The following is a 23,630-nucleotide window of genomic DNA, read 5'->3' as shown; positions in this document are numbered from 1 at the left end:
AAATCAGTGAAATCAAATGTATTCAAGGACAAATAATAATTGCAGGGAAGTTATTTTCCCTATTCTTTACTAAGCAAGATTTTAGGGATGGGAGTTCTATGTCACAATTTTATATAGAGGCAGATATCTTCTAAGTTACTAAGTCAAATGGAGTTAAAACATCAATACCACCCACCTGTGCCAGAAATGGCATGTAAACTGATTTTTAATTGGCACTTTTGTATTTTTCTCCCAGCTGTCTATGAGAGCTCTTGCTGTCCCATTATGAGAAACAGGAGCTGGTAGGTTTTATCTCCTTCTACCTTCTTGGCATGCCAGAAGGAAAGGGATAGTCCCTTAATGGATCAGTTTTCAGAAATTATTGCTCTCAATATAGCTGTTTATAACCATAGGGTCTGTATGATATATTTATCAAATAATTCTGAAGGAAGCCAGCAACAAAGCTGGCCAAATGTTTAACAAATGGCCACCATAGTTGGTATAGTTTGTGACAGATTGTTTTTTTGGCTCTTGTATCCTTCAAAATTGTTCAAATCTGGTGCATTACACATCTAGAATAATAGGTACCCTTATTATTGCTGAATTGTGAGAAAGTCATTCAGTTGCTGAAGAAGGTTTTACATTTATCGCCCCTTGGAGCTTAAGGAGGTATTAAAATAAACACTGTTTTACATAGTGGGTAATGAACTGAAATAACTTATTGGCCACCCCTAGAAGCAGTGATGGCTAGAAGTAAAACTTGAAGGAAAAAAAAGACCCTTTGTAGAAATGTATAGATGACAGATGACAAGCCTGCATTATAGTGTTAAGGAAAAAAAAGGATTTGTTATCCCAAACCCCTTACGAGTCTCTTACCTCCATTACTTTGGAGACTGGTAGTCAGAAGGCCATCAAGTAGTCTTTTTTGTTTTTTTAAACATAGGCCTCTGGTAGATGAGAAATAGAATGGGTAAATTTTGATGGGCAAGATAGGGAACAATAGGGTATTGTGGGACAAGCGATTCATCTGGGGCATGGTGGGGAGAAGAGTGTTTTCTGGGAGGCCAAAGCCAAAATGCAGGCCCTTTATTGATTCCAGATAGAGCAACCAAGTAAAAAATGAGAGGGAGGTTCTGTAAATAGCAATGAACACTGTCCTGTAAAAACAGAAAATTTCTGAAGAATTTAAGCTAAATGCTGTAAAACATTGTTGTCCCTTCAAGAAGGTGTGAAGCTCAGGCCCTTATCTTCTCCATTACCCCATTTAAAATTAAGGAAACAGAATTAGTGAAACTGAAATGTTGGATCCTGCCCTAGAAGGCACAGCCAGGAGTAAATGCAAATGGTTGAAAGGAGAGTTCAGCTTATTGTAATACAGGTATTTTTAACATGGATGTAAGACGTCCTACAGCATCCCTCTGTGATGCCAAAAGGTAACATTGGTAGGGATTAAATTACTTCTCAGGGCCACTTCTTTGGCTCTGAGACTGGGAGGTTTTAATGAGTTGTGCAGATCAGAAGTCATATAGGTGGTACAAGTCACATAGTCGATCATTTCCCCTTAGTTTTCATTGTTCTCCTGCTTCTTCGCATAGAATTTGTTGGGAAATAAACAATGAAGTCACAATTGTGAATCAGTTACTATTTCTAGCACACTTAAACCCTATTCCATATTGAAACAAACCAGAATGGTGCTAATTAATACTATTAGCCACGCACTTACATGGCTGATTTGATTTAGTTGTATCTCTTATTACCAAGGTTATGAGCAAGCAGACTGTTTAAATTTGCATTTATACTATACAATGACTAACAGAAGTGACTTGGGGGACTTCCCTGGTGGCACAGAGGTTAAGAATCCACCTGCCAATGCAGGGGACACGGGTTCCAGCCCTGGTCCGGGAAGATCCCACATGCTGTGGAGCACCTAAGCTGGTGCACCACAACTACTGAGCCTGCGCTCTAGAGCCTGTGAACCACAACTACTGAGCCCGCGTGCCACAAGTGCTGAAGCCCGTGTGCCTAGAACCCGTGCTCTGCAACAGAGAGAGGCCACCACAATTAGAAGCCTGCAACGAAGAGTAGCCCCCGCTCACTGCAACTAGAGAAAGCCCATGCACAGCAACGAAGACACAACACAGCCAAAAATAAATAAATAAATAAAACTAAAGAAAAAAATGAATCGGGGGAAAAAAATGAAGATTAAGTGGTGTAACATTATATGCTGTGTGGTCTAATTTTGTGTCCCTTGTCTTCCAGTGTGTATTTTTAATAGAGCTGGGAATCCAGTTGAATCCATAATTTGAGCAATGACTGAGAAACTACAGACTTTGTCACAAGTCTCCTATTTCTTGGCATTTGCTTATAAAAATTTCAGCATTTGCCAACTGAAGCAATATATAGTCAGCTGCCTTCTCAAGATGCTATCTATAAACAGTGCTTTTGTGCCTTGATGAATTATTCTAGACTTGACCTCTTCTGGTGAAATACAATTAGACTGTTGTTGAAATGACACTGATGGACAATTTAAACTGATGTTTGAAACCTGCTAAATATGATATAGATGGATTACATGCCAACCATATTTTTGGTTACTTATTAAGAATGTTATAAATAAGAATGATGACAAGCATCCAGTTTTGGAGCTGTAGCATGATCTGGAGGACTTATTCAGTAATGTATATACAGCATAAAAGTTTCTAATTTTAATATAAAGAGAAATTTTTATTTAATTATTGCTGTCAAACATTGAGTATTGAAGGTTATAAGAAAACCCATAATTGTATTACAAAGCACATATAATCATTGATCACCTCTGATATTTTAAATGCTTTTTATACCTTTTCAAAAGATAAGAGGATGAGAATTTGCCAACAGGAGACAAAGCAATGTCATTCTATTAAGTGGAAATGTCTTTTGTGTTTTACTAGGACTTCGGAAGCATGATGTATGCTTTTTAATTACTGTACGTCCCACAAAACCTTATGGTACCAAGTTTGACCGGAGGAGACCTTTTGTTGAGCAGGTTGGCCTGGTTTATGTCAGAGGCTGTGAGGTCCAGGGCATGCTGGACGATAAAGGGCGTGTCATTGAAGACGGTATGGTGATATGCATGTTTGAAAGAGTGTGTATACGTAATGATAAATGTCTTTGCCGTTTTTCCTTTTTGTGTCCTAGGTGATTTTTTTAATTTGTTTTATATACTAAGTCAACACAAAGAATTACATATAAAAGTGTGTAGGGTACCTACCACCCAGTTTTAGAAATAAATAATATGGTTTCTAAACTTCTGTTTTAGATATTGGACAGGATCTTTTGGAATTGCCAATATTTAAAATTCTTCCTTATATGATACTTTACAATATTGCTTTTAAGAACCTCTAAACACCTCTTATAGTTGTTCAGTGATATATTTTTCTCATTTTTCCTTTTTAAGTTTTACTGATTTGATTCATGAGAGCAGTGGTTCTCAAATGGAAACAGCACTACCCTGTGTTTCAAAATACATGGTGGTATGTCATATGGCTGGGGTAGAGGAAGGGGATGGTGAGCTCTTGGTGTTTGATGGATGGGGGTCTGGGATGTTGAGTACCTTAGCAGAACCGTCTTCTAGAAGGGATTGTCCTGCCCAAGATGCCAGCATTACCCTATTTAGAAACGCAGTTTGATTTCTTAGACTTAACTGATTGTTTTTTGAAATTCTTTCTTTTGTTGTCCTGACTTTTTTGATAATACTATTAAATTATAACTGCATCTACGTCCAGTGCTTATTTTACAATTTGTTTATGAAACTTCTATCAGAACTTGAATCAGCTTCTACTACCTGTGATTTCAAGATTGAATCATTGCTAAGGGGCTGAAAATTAGGCTACCTTTATCACTAGAATAAAAGAAAAAGGAGAAGAGAATGGAGGACGGGTAGAATAAACATAAGGCCATGTCCTGGGACCAGAGTTGGAGGTCTAAGGCAAAAAGAAAGGAGAGAGGGCAAAGGGGCAAGAAAAAGCGTCTGAGCTTTCAGCCACTAGTATATGAAATTTCCTGTTATACTAGTGATGTTACACATGGAATATGGAAGGACAAAAAGAGTAATCAGACGAGTATGTACTATATGTATGACGATAGGAGGAGCTATGAGTAACTGACACAAGTAAAGTTCTTTGACCTCTAAGGATCCTATTCTAGTTGAGGGCATACACAAATAATTGCAATTCATGGCATTGCACCATAAACGTCACATGACTTTTCTGGGAAGAAATAGTGACAGTTTAGAGAAAGGAGAAAATATTTTCAGCTTGGAACTCAAAATGGATGAGTGGAAGGCATTCTAGTTGGGGGAATTGCTGGAGTTAAATCTGGACACTTTACTCATCATTTCTAGAAAAGGAGTTCTGCTAACTTACTATGATATTTGAAAAGTATATATTTCATTTAATAAACTTTAAAAAAATGTCTAGGACCTGAACCCAGACCCAATCTTAGAGGAGAATCAAGGACATTTAGAGTGTTTTTGGATCCAAACCAGTATCAACAAGATATGACCAATACGATACAAAATGGAGCAGAAGATGTGTATGAAACTTTCAATATAATAATGAGGAGAAAACCAAAGGAAAATAACTTTAAGGTAATTTGGGGGCTATAAACTAAAAGTAGTATTTCATAATTTGAATAACTTTTAAGACATAAATATGTAGATCCTCGGTTAAAAAAGATTTGTTAAAATAACGATCACTGCTTTTGTTTAGATTCTAAACAAATCTCTTAAATTCTTAACATATAGATTAAATATAAAAACTTAAGTAAATTTATTTGCTAAATCTTACTTTGTCTTTTGATGAGTTTGGAAACTTAAAATATAAATTAATCCAGGTGTTATTTTAAAAACCAGCCTCCCTTCTTGCTTTTGTATATTAGATACTCAGTTTATGCTTCAGTCTGAGATGAAGAAAACTGCTTGTTTGTTTACTGAGACTTCTTTTTTAAATCAAATGTAGGTGTATTTTCAAATTACTTTAAGAGTACAGATGTGGAACCTCAGAGTTCTAAATTACTCTGTGATATTTTGTATTTATACTTTACTCATTAGTGGGAAAAGGGAAGTTTGGAGGCTAGAGAGTTTTACCTTTATAATAACTTTATGGAGAGAAAAGGAGTTTTAGTAAGGAAGAATTTGAAAGTATTATTTGAAGTTATACTATAAAACTTAAACATTGAGCAGTTCTAGCATTTGATAACACTAGCTTTTGCACAAATGCCTTTCTTTTCTCTCTCCCCCAAAACAGTGCTTCTTATACATTATCACTTTATTACCATTTTTAAAAAAAGAAAATCTCATATACAAAGGAATTTATTTTCTATCTCACACTCCACATCCAATCCATCAATCAGTCTAATTACCTCACCACCTCCACTGATGCCATGTGCAAGACACCTTCATCTCTCACATGCCTGCTTCTCTTCTTGACTGCTCCTCCCCTTATATTATTCTCCACATAGTGACTGAATGTGAATTATACCTTGGTACCCCTGTTCACACTCTTTAGTGGTCTCCCATCACAGTAGAAAGTTGTTACCGTAATCCAAAAGTCCCATTATTATCTGTCCTCTGGCTGCCTCTCCAACACCATTTTCTAACACTTTTTCCTTATTCACTCCATGCCAGTCACACTGACCCTTTTGCTCCTCTTTAATAATGCAGGCTTCTGTACATGGTATTTCCGCTTACCTAGACAGTCTTCTCCCAGGTATCTACATGGTTTTTCCTTTCACTTTACATGGGCAGCTCTGTTTAAATGTCACCTCCTAAGAGAAGTCCTCTCTGACAACCTTATCTAAAGTAGCATTTCCCTTTCTCATCGTTCCTTATCCAATTATGTTTATTTTTCCTCACAGCTTTTATTATACCTGATGATTATATATTTGTTAGTTATCTGATTTTAGAAGGACTTTATATTTGTTAATTCTCTAGCATTAGAATGCAAACTTATGCGGGCAGGGCCTCTGTTTGGTCTGTCTCTGTTTTATTGCTCAGTAATGAGTGAATTTCAGTTAGTTTACTAAAAGAAAAATAGTTTCTTTCTTATATTCATTTCTTTCACCATTTTATTTAATGTCTGTTGTGTGTCTAGTATTGTGATAAGTTATATGGAGCTAATAAAGATGAGTAAGACACAGCTTATACCTTTAGGGAGCCTAGACTACTAAGAAGAGAAGTTAGAAATATAAACGGGTAACTGTTGTGAAAGGTTAGAAGTCATAAGAAGGATGCATGGAAGTTCAGAAGAGGCATTCAGTTTCTGATTCAAGGAAGAGAGGGAATGATTAACTTGCCTATGTTGGGAAAAGGAAGAACACTCTTTTGGTATCTTTGGTGTTTCACTATATAGCTGGGCAACATCCCTCATCTATTTCCTTCTCTCTTTCAGTATCCTATCCTAGCCTGGATACTCTACCTCTTGCCTAAGTAGTTGCATTAAATAGCCTCCTCTGTCTCTGCTGTTATTGTCCTCATAGTCAGTCACCTGTTTTACATTCACTTCTCCTGATCATTTCACTGTTTCTCAAAACATTTCTGTGACTATCCATTAATGGTGAAATAAGCTTTTCCACAAATCTTTTGCTTGAACTAAATTGAAATGCCACTGTCCTGCTTGAAACCTTTCCTAATATCAAAAGTCTCCACTACATCCATTTCTCACTGACTTTGAACTGTTTTCCTATTGTATTTTATAATATTCTTTACTATTTGCCACTTTCTGCTGCTTTGTATCATTGGGAAAGACATATTTTATCTCCCTACTAGAATTGTAATTACCTTAGGGAGTAGAGCCCTCATCTGGGGGCTCCATTATGTGAACATACTCATTTATCTGTCCATCTATCCATTTACCTACCCCATATTTAAGCTGTTCTAGATCCCTGCTCTCATTGGAAATTGTATTCTGATGGGGATTAGACAAATGATAAACAAGTAACCAGTTCTCTTATGAATAAGAGAATTTTAGGTAGAGGTAAGTGCAAGAAAATAAAATAAGGCAATATAAGTGTGATTAACATCACTATCCTGTTATTTTATTATCTTGTTAGATGTGTAGCATTTATGATATAAAAACGTCTGGTTTGGTTATTTTATTCTTTGAAATTAATAGCCTAGCCTTCTGATTTCCATATGTGGCATAGATCACTTTGTTGAAATAATTTTTGGAAAGCTTAAGAATTTGCCTTAACTTTTAGCAATTACTCTTGACAATGTATATATTAACTGCTATAATGACCTTTCATTGTAGTTCTAATTCTTTCATTCTGAAATTTTGACGTTTCATTTTTATCATCGTTCACTTTATATTTTATTTCTTTTTTCTAACAATGTTAATTTTAGTATTTCTAAACCATATGTTTCACAATCGAGGCATACATTAAGTGCCTCTGGTTGTATGTGGTCTTAGCATTGAGGAACTATGGGCTATAAAGAGGAGAAAACTCCAGTAATTTCTAAGAGGAAGCATTTTTTTAAGGGTTTGTTCTATAATGGTCTATAATTATAGACCACATCAGGTCTATAATGTGTAGACCTGATCAGATTTTCATCCTGCTCAACAGAAGTCAAGTGGTAAACTCGTCTATGACGTTCTGTCTCAATGAACTACTAATGGATAAACTGTTCTTGCTGAGTTTGGTCTTTTGTTTAACTCACGGTATGATATCAGCTGAAAATATAGCTGTTGATTCAGTCTAGCCAAGCACCTGTCAGCAGAAAATAGCTTCTTGCCCTGAAACACTCAGGAATTCTGGTTAGTGCAGCCAGCTCGGCATTCCATTGAAGTGCAAATGTTTGAGATGTCTTCTTCACAAAATCCGTTTTTGTCCTCTTACTGACAGGCTGTGCTGGAGACTATTCGGAACCTGATGAATACTGATTGTGTGGTACCTGACTGGCTGCATGACATCATTTTAGGTTATGGGGATCCAAGTAGTGCACATTATTCCAAAATGCCCAATCAGATCGCCACCCTTGATTTCAATGATACATTTTTCTCCATTGAGCATTTAAAAACCAGCTTTCCTGGTCATAATGTTAAAGTAACTGTGGATGACCCAGCTCTACAGATACCCCCTTTCAGGTAAAGTCAAAACTGGATATACTCCTTTTAAGCTTTCTGTAGTCAGTCTGAGTTAGGCCATCAGGACTGTAGCTAAAGTAAGTTTTGAGTATCATATCTGGATTATGTTTGGATAGTCTTTACCCTCACCATGTAATCACTGGGATAAATTTATTTCTAATTCTTTGTGTAGTAGCTATTTTAAGACCACAGTAAAAGTAGCCTCATGTCTTACAACGGTTCAGTAAATGCTTTTTGTCTGAAGCGTACTATATAAACGTAGCTGTAGCATTTGACTGAAGAAATATGTGCTAATTAATACACATAGCCATGTGATTTTGAACTTTCTTTTGTTTTAGGAAAAAATTCTCTTTTTTTCTTTTAACCCTGATTGCTTTTACAAATTTTAAATATTCATAATATAGTTATACTCAAAGTTAAAGGAGCTTTGGTTTAATTTGAGTAGGGAAAGAACAAAGTACCTGAAGTGCTGATTGCTTCATGAATTCCGTCATATGGATTAGTGGTGAAGCACTAAGTATACCTTGGTGGTAGCAGAGGACTTAATTACTTTCTTAGTTGCAAATTAGAATGTTTTTAATTAACTGTTATATATAAATATAATAATTCTGCATATTAAAAGCATGTATGCTTTATAACTCCCAAACCTAGTCTTCCTCTGTACTTTCCTCATCTTGTTAATGGCAAAATCATCTTGAAATCTCAGCAGTGTTTTTTTTGTTTTTTTTTTTGTTTTTGCGATACGCTGGCCTCTCACCGTTGTGGCCTCTCCCGTTGCGGAGCACAGGCTCCGGACGCGCAGGCTCAGCAGCCATGGCTCACGGGCCCAGCCGCTCCGCGGCATGTGGGATCCTCCTGGACCGGGGCACAAACCCGTGTCCCCTGCATCGGCAGGCGGACTTTCAACCACTGAGCCACCAGGGAAGCCCAACACTTCAGTCTTTATAATGGCAATGTCTTTGCTCCCTCTGTCTCCTTGCTTAAACCCATTACATGCCTTACTGCTAGAGTCATTCCATTGTCTAACAGTTTAATTTTAGGGTATTCATTGACTTCCTCAGGTACCTATGGGAAGTTGCCTGCTGAGGTATCCCTGACCCCAGGCTAAGAACTTCTGCCTTAAAGGCTTGATATTCCAAAGGTGTCAGAACAAGGCTCCAGCCTTTCTCTCTAGCCCTTATTTTACTCTATTGTATCCTACACTTCAGCAGAACTGGCTACTTCTTTCTTCCTGGAATGTCTATTGAAATTCATTTTAGATGCCACCTTTCCCATAAAGCCTTTTCTGATTAAATGAAGGGCAGTGTGTAAGGCACTTTACAGTGCATGTGCTGTAAGCATATAAATTTTCTTTTGTAAACATGCTAAGTGAAAGGAGCCAGACAGAAGAAAACAAATATTGTATGATTCCATTTACATGAAATGTCCAGAATAGGACAGTATAAAGACAGACTGATTGCCAGAGGCTGGGTTTAGGTTGGCATACAGAGTGACTACTTAATTGCATGGGTTTTCCTTTGGACTGATTAAAATATTCTGGCATTAGAGAGTAGTGATGACTATACAACATTGTATAAAACCCATTGAATGAACCTTTAAAATGGTAAATTTTATATTATGTGAATATTACCCCAATTAAAAAAATAGTTAATTATTTCCCCTAAAAAAACAAAATAAATATATAAATAAATGTTTCTTCTTTGATTCTCCTTTAATCAGATGACTTTTTTCTTAATCTAAACACCCTTAACTGCATTTTAATGCTTTTAAATATACTTTTTTCAAAATTTATATGCAGATAGTAAGTTCCTTTATAAATGTTTCTTACTCATCTGATTATCCTCTATACAATGTCATGCACAAGATAGGTGCTTGGTAAATTGTTGTTAATTGTAGAAATGAACAAGGTTTTGGTCTTGTAGGATAACTTTTCCAGTAAGAAATGGAAAGAGGAAGAAAAGGAAAGATGCAGAGAAGGAAGATGAAGACACTGAAGAGGCAAAAACCTTAATTGTTGAACCTCATGTTATTCCTAATAGAGGTCCTTATCCTTACAACCAGCCCAAACGGTAATTTCACTATTTCTGCTAATTGTAATAATGAATGATAGTTTGCTATTTCAAGTGGATTAGTAATATTTAAAAATTTTTCTGATTTTAAAAATTATTTAGAAACTTCTGTTTCTGGACCCTGTTTACTTCTCTTCTGTTAGTTTTGGCCATTTGTAGTAATATTTTTGGCCATTCTGTAGTAATATTTCAAAAAGAAACATTTTCAGGTACTATGAGAAATAAATATTAACAGTCTACCTTAATGTGAGCACAAGGTTCTTACTTCATGACCATGTGTTGCATTTAGCAGCTACCCTTGTGCTTGTGTGCCATGACTAATAAAGTGGCATTGTATTCAGTGTTAGATTTGGAACTAGAATTTTGACACTCTTGTTAAGATCTGGGCTGGGCTAAACATATTGGAAAATAACTGTAGTCTTTTCTTTCCACAAAATTCATTCAGTTTTAATTGGTCTGTGGAGGGGCGGAGGTAAAGAGGGTCATTCAGAAGAGATTGGGCCAGTCATGTAGGATGTAAAGTTCTTGAGATCTGTGGGGAACATTGTGCTTATAGTTAACAACACTGTACTGTACATTTAAAATTTGTTAAGAGGGTATATCTTATTTTATGTACTTTTTACTGCACACACACCCACAGAAAGGGCTGGATTGGGAGGAGGAAGAAATTGGGAAACAAGGGGTAAATATAGAGCAGATGTTCAGACCTCTGGTCATTGTTGTCTAAATTCTCACTAATGTCATCCATCATTATTTTTAACGAACTTCTTATCAACTCTTATTTGAAGGAATACAATTCAGTTCACTCATACACAGATAGAGGCCATCCGTGCTGGAATGCAGCCTGGGCTAACTATGGTAAGATAGTCACTGTTCTACAAGTTCTTAAATGGATTCAGACTAGAAGTGTCAGATTTTCAGCGTGTATTCTGTTTTAAGCCCAAAAACCCAACTGAATTAAGTGTTTAGAAGTAATTGTGGCATCTTATGTGTATGGACACTACTCATTTCAATGTTCATAAATAAAGTTTTGTTAGAACCTCGCTGTGGCCATTCATTTATGTATTGCCTATAGCCATTTTTGTGCCACCACAGCAGAGTTTAAATACTTACAGCAGAGACTGTATGGGCCACAAAGAGTAAAATGTTTACTTGCTGGCCCTGTACAGAAAAAGTCTGTTGACAATGCTTTAGAAATGTGTTTAACTTCCAAGTATTTGAAGGTTTTTACTGATTTCTGGTCTAAGTCCATTATGGTCAGAGAACATACTTTCTATGATTTCAATTTTTTTAATTTATTAAGGTTTGTTTTATGGCCCAGGATATGATTTATTGGTGAATATTCTGTGTGCACTTGAAAAGAATGTGTGTTCTGTTGTCTTGGGTGGAGTGTCCTGTTTATGTCAATGAGATCCATTTGGTTGATGCTGTTATTCAATACTTGTCTATCCCTGCTGGTATTCCACGTACCATTGCTGTTGCTGACTGAGAGAGGAGTATTGAAGTCTCCAACTATAATTGTGAATTTGTTTCTCCTTTCAGTTCTGTCCATTTTTGCTTCATGTATTTTAAAGCTTTATGGATATGTACATACACTTTCAGGGTTGTTGTGTCGTCTTGGTGAATTGACACTTTTGTCATGTATAATGTCTGTCTTTATCACTGGTAATTTTCTTTACTCTAAAGTTTACTTTGATATTAATATAGCCACCACAGCATTCTTTTGATTAGTGTTTACATGATATATCTTTTCCCATCAGTTTACTTCTAACCTACCTATTATATTTGAAGTGAGTTCCTTGTAGACAGCATATAGTTGGTGTGTGGTTTTTTTTCTCCATTCTGACAAGTCTCTGCTTTTAATTGGTGTGTTCAGTCCATTTACATTTAATGTACTTATTAATGTGTTTGGGTTTAGGCCTACCATTTCATTATTTGTTTTATGTTTGTTGCCTTTTTTGTGTGTTCCTGTTTCCCTTTTCCTGCCTTCTTCTGAGTTATTTGGATAGTTTTTAGTGTTTCATTTATATTTATCTATTTTGTTCTTTTATTATATCTCTTGTATAGGTTTTTCTTAATGGCTGCTGTAGAGAATTACAATATACATACTTACTCTTTCACAGCCTACTTAGAATCAGTATTCTGTCTCTTAAATTGATTGGAGGATCCTTGCTTCTGTATAGGTCCCTTTACCTTCCCCTTTTATGTTGTAGTTGTCATATGTTTTACCTGTAAATACACTGAAAATACCATCAGGCAATATTAGAACTTTTTCTTGCAGACATCAAACATATTTTAAAGAACTCCAGAGGAGAAGAATAGTCTGTTATATTTACCATTTATCCTTTATTCCTGATATCTCAAGTATCCTCTGGTATCATTTCCTTTGTCTGAGGATTTCTTTTACCAGTTTTCTTTTTGTTGGGTTTTTTTTGCGGGGGGGATAGGCGGGCCTCTCACTGTTGTGGCTTCTCCCGTTGCGGAGCACGGGACGCGCAGGCTTCGGACGCGCAGGCTCAGCAGCCATGGCTTATGGGCCCAGCCGCTCCGTGGCATGTGGGATCCTCCCAGACTGGGGCACGAACCCGTGTCTCCTGCATCGGCAGGCGGACTCTCAACCACTGCGCCACCAGTGAAGCCCCCTTTTACTAGTTTTAAGAGCAGATCAGCTAGCAATGAATTACCTTTATTTTCCTTCATATGAGAATGTCTCTAATTCATCTTCATTCTTTAAAGATATTTTCACTGGACAAAGAATATTGCATTGATAGTTTTCTCCTTTCAGCACTTTAAAAATGTTATTCCACTTCCTTTTGGCTTCCATATTCTGATGAGAAGTCCACAGTCATTTGAAACATCTTTTTGCTATATGTAATATATCATTTTTCTCTGGTTGCTATTAAGATTTTTTTTCTCTGTCTTTAGATTCCAACCATTTAATTATTATGTGTCTGGCCTTAGATTTCTTTGGGATTATTCTGTTTATGGTCAAACGAGCTTCTTGAATCTGCGATTTATGTCTTTTGCCAGATTTGGGAAATTTTCAGCCATTATTTCTTTAAATACTTTTTCTACACTGCATGCTTTTCCCCTTCTTTCTAGGATTAGAAAGATATGTTATACCTTTTAATATTGCCTCATAGATTCACAAGGCTGTGTGTATTTTTTTTTAATCTTTTTTTTTCTGCTTGTTGTTCAGGTTGGGTGATTTCTATTGATTTGTCTTCAAGTTCACTAACTCTGTCTTGTCCATTCTGCATTGAACTTACCCAGTGAATTTTTACATTTATTTTATCTTTCAGTTTTAAAATCTCCATTTTCTAACTATGCGATAACTTAGTAGTTTGCTATGTGTTCATCTGCTTTTTAGGTTGTGGGCCCACCAGGTACAGGAAAAACAGATGTGGCAGTCCAAATCATATCCAACATCTACCACAATTTCCCAGAGCAGAGGACTCTGATTGTTACTCATTCCAATCAGGTAAAAGAGAGAGTGTGTATGTGCGTGTGCATGCATGCACTCCATACATGCATGTATGAAGTGGACATGCATGTATGGAGTGGGAGATGCATGAAAGCACAGTGGAGATTTCTGCTTATATGATAACCTGATTATGGACTCACAGAGTACCAGGAAAGGCTGATGAGCATAGTGTTTGTTATTGAGTTAATCTTGGATTATCTCTGGTCATGACCAGACCATATTGAGAAAAATATAAAAACAATCTTTTATTTCGAATAGAGGCAGTCCAAATGTGGAAAAGCTGAGAAGAATATTTGGATATGTGGTAATTGCCTTTTTCTCCTATCATCCATGCTAAGCTAGACCTTTTACTTTGAGATCAAAAGCATTACCCTTTACTAGTAGTATTTTTCTACTAGTAGAATGGATATTCCTAAAAGACTAAATCCAGATCATATTAATACTGGATTAAATTTTAAATCCTTATAAAATATGCATATGAATATGTATATTACATGGAAGGACAATTTTAGGTTGCAGGTCCAATACATAAGGCATTTATAAATAGCTAAAACAAGGAAAACAAACTCCTTTCTTGTAAATAATGGATGAAAAATGGTCTTTACATCTGTATGTGTGCTGAGGTAATTATTCTGAAGCTGTCACTACCATAGAAATGAAAAAGAACAAGTGATATTAACTCTAATGTAAAATGTGACAGGGAACTAGCTCTCAGAACATTCTGAAACATGTTATGAAACTCACATGGTAGTCTAAATCTCCAAAGGTACTTGTTTTCTCTGAATACATATTAACAATAGTGATTTCAGTTGACCAATTCTTTAAAAAAGTTGGTCTACAGAGAAACACTGAGTTTTTAGAATGCTAAATGTTATTTACGGTTATTCATCAACTTAATCTCAGAATTTTAAAATTAATACTATCCAATTCCTTCACTTATGTTTTTATTTCTTTAAAGTTTATAAGTAACTGGCCTGGTGTACTAAAATTGTGCACAAGAGAGGGTTAAGACTTTATCTTGATAAAAGAAACAAACTGTGTAAAGACTTCTTTCATCTATTTAATAAAATTCAGTCTATAATAATGTTACTTATTAGCAGGTACTTAGAATGAATAAGGAATTATTCAGTGTTGTTTTAACATAATATTTTTTAGTAAATTTTGTCATAACTTGATAATGACTTTCTATAGTATCCTCTACTTATGACTGTCTTGTGTAGCACAATTATAGAGAAGGTTATTTTGCAAAAATAGCCAAAGATTTCTTTGCTCCTTTGATAATCAGACCATCCTCTTAAACGCAAATTGTTGATATTTCACAACTGTTTTGTTTACCAGATCTTGGTTCCCATCTATAATTCTAGCAGTTCTCCAACATCACTTTAATTCACGATGAAATCTTGCAGTTTTTTCTGAGATTGCAATGTGCTAGTATTTTTTGTCCCCTAAATCTATGTGGTTTGTGAGTTTGGATAGGAAAGGTTTGGACAGTGAGTAATGCCATGTGGTCTGATCTATTGCATCTCAAGTTTTAGATGGAAAATACCAAGAGTTTAGATAGCGTGTATTTTTTTCCTGAAGATTTATGTTTATCTCATCAGTTTCTGAGCTCTAATTGCTAGAATTTTGATAGCAAAGGATATCTGTATACCTTACGTAGCCTGGATGTTTACAAGACTGGATGCTGACCTCATGGGCGGGGTTAAACTAGTGGTAAATTGGGAGAAATATTTGAGTGGGGGCTAATTTTTAAATGTCATTTTATTAGCATATCTTTCCATGCAATGAAACTTTTGCCTTTCTGCAAAACCTTATAACTGCAGATGTTCAGATAGTAAATACTAGGATTTCAGGGAGCCCCAAATACGAACATTTCATAGGTAAATGGCTTTCATCAGAACAGTTTGCAATGAGTGCTCTGCTTCTTAGTGTATAGAGAGCTAATTTAGACTTTCAGTCTAAGGTTTGAATGTTGCACTTTACCTTTCCTCTCTGTGATCCTTTTGAAGTATTCTACCCACACATCTCCTAAGAGGACTTCTCCAACCACAAAAACTTTTCAGTTTTCTGCAACTCATGGAAATTCTGTTAAATAAAATGAAACTTAATGTGATTGTTAATTATTTTACTAATTTTTACTACTTGAGAGAAATATATACTGAGCCAAAGCCTTCTCTTTTCATAAATTATCAGAGATGTAATGGATAGATGGTTTTTATGATTTCCAGTTACTAATTTGACCAAGTATATGTATGTAGCAATATCAGAAATCAATAAAAATACTGTTTTGTTTAAATTATAAATGGCCTTAATATAAGATGTTTCCTTCTGTGTTTTTACTTTGATTCTTATCTGACTGGGCAATGCTCATTCGTTTCTATCCTTCTGATTGTTAGTTTTTGTTACTTTTAAAGGAGCCTACCGATTCTATAAAATTCTCCATCATTCTTTTTTTTTTTTATTCTCCAGGCCCTGAACCAGTTGTTTGAGAAAATTATGGCTTTAGACATTGACGAGCGTCACCTCCTGCGTCTTGGTCATGGAGAAGAAGAGCTGGAGACGGAGAAAGATTTCAGCAGGTGAGCAAATGGGGATTAGTTTTGAAATGGTATATAAAGAATTTTTAACCTTCTCCTCTTTTTCTTTAATAAAGAACAGGAAAAGAGAGCAGTGAATACTCCAACTGAATTCTGAAGGGTTCTAGTGTAACCTACTTAGGCTATCCTAATTGAACCTAAAGTCTGTTCAGGATTTCCCTCTGCTCCAGTTCTGCATGTTTATGCCATTTTTTTCCTCATACAGTTATTTCAGTGAAGAGAGTTATCTTTTCATCTTGTTTAAGTTGCTTATATCCATTTGCTTTCTATTTATTGAAGTAATTTTTAATGTTGCCAAGCCCAAACTGTACAACGTTACGCAATTCCTGTTCACATTTCATCTGCACATTTAATTTGCATATATTTTAGGCACCAATTAACTGGATTCATTTAATGAAATGCAGTTGGAGATTAATGATAGTATAAGCTTTGGGGTTGTAAATATTAATTCAGGAACTTATTGCCAGTTTAGCTGGATTTTATGCTTAATATTACATATTGTAAGGTGACTAAAACTTTAGAAGTCAAATTTCTTCTGCTGTTAGTATTTTGGGTTTTTCCTTTAAAGTTGCTTTATGATAGCTCATTTCATTTATATTTAAATTCATTTTTAAAGCATAGTTTCAGTCAATAGGCATAATTAACAGCTGTACATAATAAATACAGCCTTTGACTATTGAACATTACTTTTGACTAAATCGATTATAGACATCAAAAGAGCTAAAAGAGTGTTAACTTATTATGTTGCATTTCTTTTGAGTTCTTGTATTAAAGAGATCACGCAACAGTTTTTCTTTTTAACCTCTTTATAGGAGTATAATTGCTTTACAGTGTTGTGTTAGTTTCTGCTGTATAACAAAGTGAATCAGCTAAATGTATACATATATCCCCATATGCCCTCCCTCTTGCGTCTCCCTCCCACCCTCCCTATCTCACCCCTCTAGGTGGTCACAAAGCACCGAGCTGATCTCCCTGTGCTATGCAGCTGCTTCCCAATAGCTATCTGTTTTACATTTGGTAGTGTATATATGTCAATGCTACTCTTTCACTTCATCCCAGCTTACCCTTACCCCTCCCTGTGTCCTCAAGTCCATTCTCTACATCTGCATCTTTATTCCTGTCCTGCGCCTAGGTTCATTAGAACCATTTTTCTTATTTTTTTAGATTGCATATATATGTGTGTTAGCATATGGTATTTGTTTTTCTCTTTCTGACTTCACTCTGTATGACAGACTCGGTCCATCCCCCTCACTACAAGTAACTCAATTTCGTTTCCTTTTATGGCGGAGTAATATTCCATTATATATATCTGGCACATCTTCTTTATCCATTCATCTGTCGGTGGACATTTAGGTTGCTTCCATGTCCTGGCTATTGTAAATAATGCTGCAGTGAACATTGTGGTACTTGTCTCTTTTTGAATTATGGTTTTCTCAGGATATATGCCCAGTAGTGAGATTGCTAGGTCATATGCCAGTCCTATTTTTAGTTTTTTAGGGAACCTCCATACTGTTCTCCGTAGTGGCTGTATCAATTTACATTCCCACCAACAGTGCAAGAGGGTTCCCTTTTCTCCACACCCTCTCCAGCATTTACTGTTTCTAGATTTTTTGATGATGGCCATTCTGACCGGTGTGAGATGATACCTCATTGTGGTTTTGATTTGCATTTCTCTAATGATTAGTGATGTTGAGCATCCTTTCATGTGTTCGTTGGCAATCTGTGTATCTTCTTGGGAGAAATGTCTATTTAGATCTTCTGCCTATTTTTGCATTGGGTTGTTTGTTTTCTTGATATTGAGCTACATGAGCTGTTTGTAAAGTTTGAAGATTAATCCTTTGTCAGTTGCTTCATTTGCAAAATTTTCACCTATTCTGAGGGTTGTCTTTTCGTCTTGCTTATGGTTTCCTTTGCTGTGCAAAAGCTTTGAAGTTTCATTAGGTCCCATTTGTTTGTTTTTGTTTTTATTTCCATTTCTCTAGGAGGTGGGTCAAAAAGGGTCTTGCTATGATTTATGTCATAGAATGTTCTGCCTATGTTTTCCTCTAAGAGTTTTATAGTGTCTGGCCTTACATTTAGGTCTTTAATTCATTTTGAGTTTATTTTTGTGTATGGTGTTAGGAATTGTTCTAATTTCATGCTTTCACACGTAGCTGTCCAGTTTTCCCACCACCACTATTGAAGAGGTTGTCTTTTCTCCATTGTATATTCTTGCCTCCTTTATCAAAGATAAGGGGACCATATGTGTGTGAGTTTATCTCTGGGCTTTCTATCCTGTTCCATTGATCTATATTTCTGTTTTTGTGCCAGTACCATACTGTCTTGATTACTGTAGCTTTGTAGTATAGTCTGAATTCAGGGAGCCTGATTCCTCCAGCTCCGTTTTTCTTTCTCAAGATTGCTTTGGCTATGCAGGGTCTTTTGTGTTTCCATACAAATTGTGAAATTTTTTGTTCTACTTCTGTGAAAAATGCCATTGGTAGTTTGCTAGTGATTGCATTGAATCTGTAGATTGCTTTGAGTAGTATAGTCATTTGCACAGTGTTGGTTCTTCCAACCCAAGAACATGGTATATCTCTCCATCTGTTTTTATCATCTTTAATTTCTCTCATCAGTGTCTTATAGTTTTCTGCATGCAGGTCTTTTGTCTCCTTAGGTTGGTTTATTCCTAGGTATTTTATTCTTTTTGTTGCAATGGTAAATGGAATTGTTTCCTTAATTTCTCTTTCAGATTATTCATCTTTAGTGTGTAAGAAGCAAGAGATCTCTGCATTAATTTTGTATCCTGCTACTGTACCAAATTCATTGATTAGCTCTAGTAGTTTTCTGGTAGCATCTTTACGATTCTCTACGTATAGTATCATGTCACCTGCAAACATTGACAGTTTTACTTCTTCTTTTCCAATTTGGATTCCTTTTATTTCTTTTTCTTCTCTGATTTCTATGGCTAAAACTTCCAAAACTATGTTAAATAATAGTGGTGAGAGTGGGCAACCTTGTCTTGGTCCTGATCTTAGTGGAAATGGTTTCAGTTTTTCACCATTGAGAATGATGTTGGCTGTGGGTTAGTCATATATGGACTTTATTAGGTTAAGGTAGGTTCCCTCTCTGCCTCCTTTCTGGAGAGTTTTTATCATAAATGGGTGTTGAATTTTGTCAAAAGCCTTTTCTGCGTCTACTGAGATTATCATATGGTTTTTATCCTTCAATTTGTTAATATGGTGTATCACATTGATTGATTTGTGTATATTGAAGAATCCTTGCATTCCTGGGGTAAACCCCACTTGATCATGCTGTATGATCCTTTTACTGTGCTTTTGGATTCTGTTTGCTAGTATTTTGCATCTATGTTCATCAATGATACTGGCCTGTAGTTTTCTTTTTTTGTGAAATCTTTGTCTGGATTTGGTATCAGGGTGATGGTTGCCTCATAGAATGACATTTGGAGTGTTCCTCCCTCTGGTATATTTTGGAAGATTTTGAGAAGGATAGTTGTTAGCTCTTCTCTAAATATTTGATAGAATTTGCCTGTGAAACCATCTGGTCCTGGGCTTTTGTTTGTTGGAAGATTTTTAATCAGAGTTTCAATTTCAGTGCTGGTGATTGGTCTGTTTATATTTTCTATTTCTTCCTGATTCAGTCTCGGAAGGTTGTGCTTTTCTAAGAATTTGTCCATTTCTTCCAGGTTTTACTGGCATATAGTGGCTTGTAGTAATCTCTCATGATCCTTTATACTTCTGCAGTATCACTTGTTGCTTCTCCTTTTTCATTTCTAATTCTGTTGATTTGAGTCTTCAAATCATTAGCCAGACTCAATTCTGTTGATTTGAGTCTGTTCATTTGAGTCTTTTTTTCTTGATGAGTCTGGCTAATGGTTTATTAATTTTTTTTAATCTTCCCAAAGAACTAGTTTTTAGTTTTATTGATCTTTGCTATTGTTTCCTTCATTTCTCTTTCATTTACTTCTGATCTGATCTTTATGATTTCTTTCATTCTGCTAACTTTGGGGTTTTTTTGTTCTTTCTCTAATTGCTTTAGGTGTAAGTTTAGGTTGTTTATTTGAGATGTTTCTTGTTTCTTGAGGTAGGATTGTATTGCTATAAACTTCCCTCTTAAAACTGCTTTTGCTGCATCCCACAGGCTTTGGGTCGTCATGTTTTCATTGTCATTTGTTTCTAGTTATTTTTTGGTTTCCACTTCGTTTTCTTCAGTGATCTCCTGGTTATTTAGTAGTGTATTGTTTAGCCTCTATGTGTTTGTAGTTTTTACAGTTTTTTTCCTGTAATTGATATCTGGTCTCATAGCTTTGTGGTCGGAAAAGATACCTGATACGATCTCAGTTTTCTTAAATTTACCAAGGCTTGATTTGTGACACAAGATATGGTCTATCCTGGAGAATGTTCCATAAACCTTTGAGAAGAAAGTGTATTCTGTTGTTTTTGGATGGAATGTCCTATGAATATCAATTAAGTCCATCTTTTTTAATATGTCCTTTAAACCTTGTGTTTCCTTATTTATTTTCATTTTGGATGATCTGTGCACTGGTGAAAGTGGGGTGTTAAAGTCCTCTACTTTTATTGTGTTAGTGTCAATTTCCCCTTTAATGGCTGTAAACATTTGCCTTATGTATTGAGGAGCTCCTATGTTGGGCGCATAAATATTTACAATTGTTATCTTCTTGGATTGATCCCTTGATCATTATGTCGTGTCCTTCTTTGTCTCTTGCAATAGTCTTTAAAGTCTATATTTTCTGATACAAGAATTGCTACTCCAGCTTTCTTTTGATTTCCATTTGCATGGAATATCTTTTTCCATCCCCTCACTTTCAGTCTGTTTGTGTCCCTATGTCTGAAGTGAGTCTCTTGTAGACAGCATATATACGGGTCTTGTTTTTGTATCCATTCAGCCAGTCTGTGTCTTTTGGTTGGAGCATTTAATCCATTTACATTTAAGGTAATTATCGATATGTATGTTCCTATTACCATTTTCTTAATTGTTTTGGGTTTGTTTTTGTAGGTCTTTTCCTTCTCTTGTGTTTCCTGCCTAGAGAAGTTCCTTTAGTGTTTGTTGTAAGGCTAGTTTGGCAGTGCTGAATTCTCTTGGCTTTTGCTTGTCTGTAAAAGTTTTAATTTCTCCATTGAATCTGAATGAGATCCTTGCTGGGTAGAGTAATCTTGGTTGTAGGTTTTCCCTTTCATCACTTTGAACATGTCCTGCCAGTCCCTTCTGGCTTGCAGAGTTTCTGCTGAAAGATCAGCTGTTAACCTTTATGGGGATTCCCTTGTATGTTATTTGTTGCTTTTCCCTTGCTGCTTTTAATATTTTCTTCTTTGTATTTATTTTTTGATAGTTTGATTAATATGTGTCTTGGCATGTTTCCCCTGGGATTTATCCTGTATGGGACTCTCTATGCTTCCTGGACTTGATTGACTATTTCCTTTCCCATGTTAGGGAAATTTTCAACTATAATCTCTTCAAATATTTTCTCAGGTCCTTTCTTTTCGTCTTCTTCTTCTGGGACGCATATAATTCTAATGTTGTTGCTTTTAATGTTGTCCCAGCGGTCTCTGAGACTGTCCTCAATTCTTTTCATTCTTTCTTCTTTATTCTGCTCTATGGTAGTTATTTCCATTATTTTATCTTCCAGGTCACTTATCCCTTCTTCTGCCTGTTATTCTGCTATGGAGTCCTTCTAGAGAATTTTAAATTTTATTTATTGTGCTGTTCATTATTGTTTGTTTGCTCTTTAGTTTTTCTAGGTGCTTGTTAAACGTTTCATGTATTTTCTCCATTCTGTTTCCAAGATTTGGGATCATCTTTACTGTCATTACTCTGAATTCTTTTTCAGGTAGACTGCCTATTACCACTTCATTTATTTGGTCTGATGGGTTTTTACCTTGCTCCTGCATCTGCTGCATATTTCTCTGTCTTCTCATTCTGTTTATCTTACTGCGTTTGGGGTCTCCTTTTCGCAGGCTGCAGGTTCATAGTTCCTGTTGTTCTGGTGTCTGCCCCTAGTGGCTGAGGTTGGTTCAGTGGCTTGTGGAGGGGTCTGGTGCCTATGGTCTGGTGGGTGGCGCTGGATTTTGTCTTTCTGGAGGGCAGGGCCGTGTCCATTTGTTGTGTTTTGGGGTCTCTGTGAACTTAGTATGATTTTAGGCAGCCTTTCTGCTAATGGGTGGGGTTGTGTTCCTGTCTTGCTAGTTGTTTGGTATGGGGCATCCAGCACTGGAGTTAGCTGGCTGTTGGGTGGAGCTCGGTCTTAGCATTGAGATGGAGATCTGTGGGAGAACTCTTGCCGATTGATATCCCATGGGGCTGGGAGGCCTCTGGTGGTCCAATGTCCTGATCTCAGCTCTCCCCTCTCAGAGGCTCAGGCCTGACAGCAGGCTGGAGCACCAAGACCCTGTCAGCCACATGGCTCAGAATAAAAGGGAGAAAAAAAGAAAGAAAGAAGGAAAGAAAAAAAATGTATATATATTTTTTTAAGGTATTAAAATAAAGAAAATAATAAAAATAAAAAAGAGAGCAACCAAACCAGGAAACAAATCCACTAATGATAACAAGCACTAAACACTAAACTAAGATAAACATAAAAATCAGAAACAAATCAGTCGCAGATAGCAAACCCCAAGTCTACAGTTGCTCCCAAAGTCCACCGCCACAATTTTGGGATGATTCATTGTCTATTCAGGTATTCCGGAGAGGCAGTGTACATCAAGTTGATTGTGGGGATTTAATCTGCTGCTCCTGAGGCTTCACGGAGAAGTTTCCCTTTCTCTTTGTTTGCACAGCTCTTGGGGTTCAGCTTTAATTTTGGCCCACTTCAGCATGTAGGTTGCCCTCTGGCATCTGTTCACCACCCAGACAGGAGGGTGTTAAAGCAGTGGCTGATTAGGGGGCTCTTGCTTATTCAGGCCAGGGGGAGGGAGGGGTGTGATAGTTACAATTGGAATATGGGGTGAGCCTATGGCGGCAGAGGCTGGCGTGATGTTGCAACAGCCTGGGTGCGCCATGTGGTCTCCCAGGGAAGTTGTCCCTGGATCACGGGACCCTGGCAGTGGTGGGCTGCACAGGCTCCCAGGGGTTGGGAAGGGGAGGCGGGTGTGGACAGTGACCTGTGTTTGCACACAGGCTTCTTGGTGGCTGCAGGAGCAGCCTTAGTGTCTCATGCCCATCTCTGGGGTCCGCGCTGTTAGCCGCGTCTCGCACCCGTTTCTGGAGCTCGTTTAGGTGGTGCTCTGAATCCCCTCTTCTCTCGCAGCCCAAAACAGTGGCCTCTTGCCTTTTTTTTTTTTTTGCTGTACGCGGGCCTCTCACTGTTGCGGCCTCTCCCGTTGCGGAGCACAGGCTCAGCACACGCCGGCCCAGTGGCCAT

At 36.7% G+C, this 23,630-nt stretch overlaps 1 protein-coding gene across 3 annotated transcripts in view; it reads left to right on the top strand.

Annotated features, from left to right (window-relative positions):
* Positions 1-23,630, top strand: part of AQR (aquarius intron-binding spliceosomal factor) — a 121,683-nt gene that overhangs the window by 46,954 nt on the left and 51,099 nt on the right. For all 3 annotated transcript variants that reach the window (XM_082649008.1, XM_082649007.1, XM_082649006.1), the window contains exons 18-24: positions 2,910-3,077; positions 4,437-4,606; positions 7,861-8,102; positions 10,025-10,171; positions 10,960-11,029; positions 13,542-13,652; positions 16,125-16,234. In XM_082649008.1, coding sequence (XP_082505134.1) covers positions 2,910-3,077; positions 4,437-4,606; positions 7,861-8,102; positions 10,025-10,171; positions 10,960-11,029; positions 13,542-13,652; positions 16,125-16,234 — 1,018 coding nt within the window. The remainder of the gene's footprint in view (positions 1-2,909; positions 3,078-4,436; positions 4,607-7,860; positions 8,103-10,024; positions 10,172-10,959; positions 11,030-13,541; positions 13,653-16,124; positions 16,235-23,630) is intronic.

This window comes from Grampus griseus (assembly GCF_964374135.1).
Source record: "Grampus griseus genome assembly, chromosome: 2".
Lineage (NCBI taxonomy): Eukaryota > Metazoa > Chordata > Mammalia > Artiodactyla > Delphinidae > Grampus > Grampus griseus.
The sequence above is the reverse complement of the archived record's forward strand: the minus strand, read 5'-3'. Positions and strand labels throughout refer to the sequence as shown.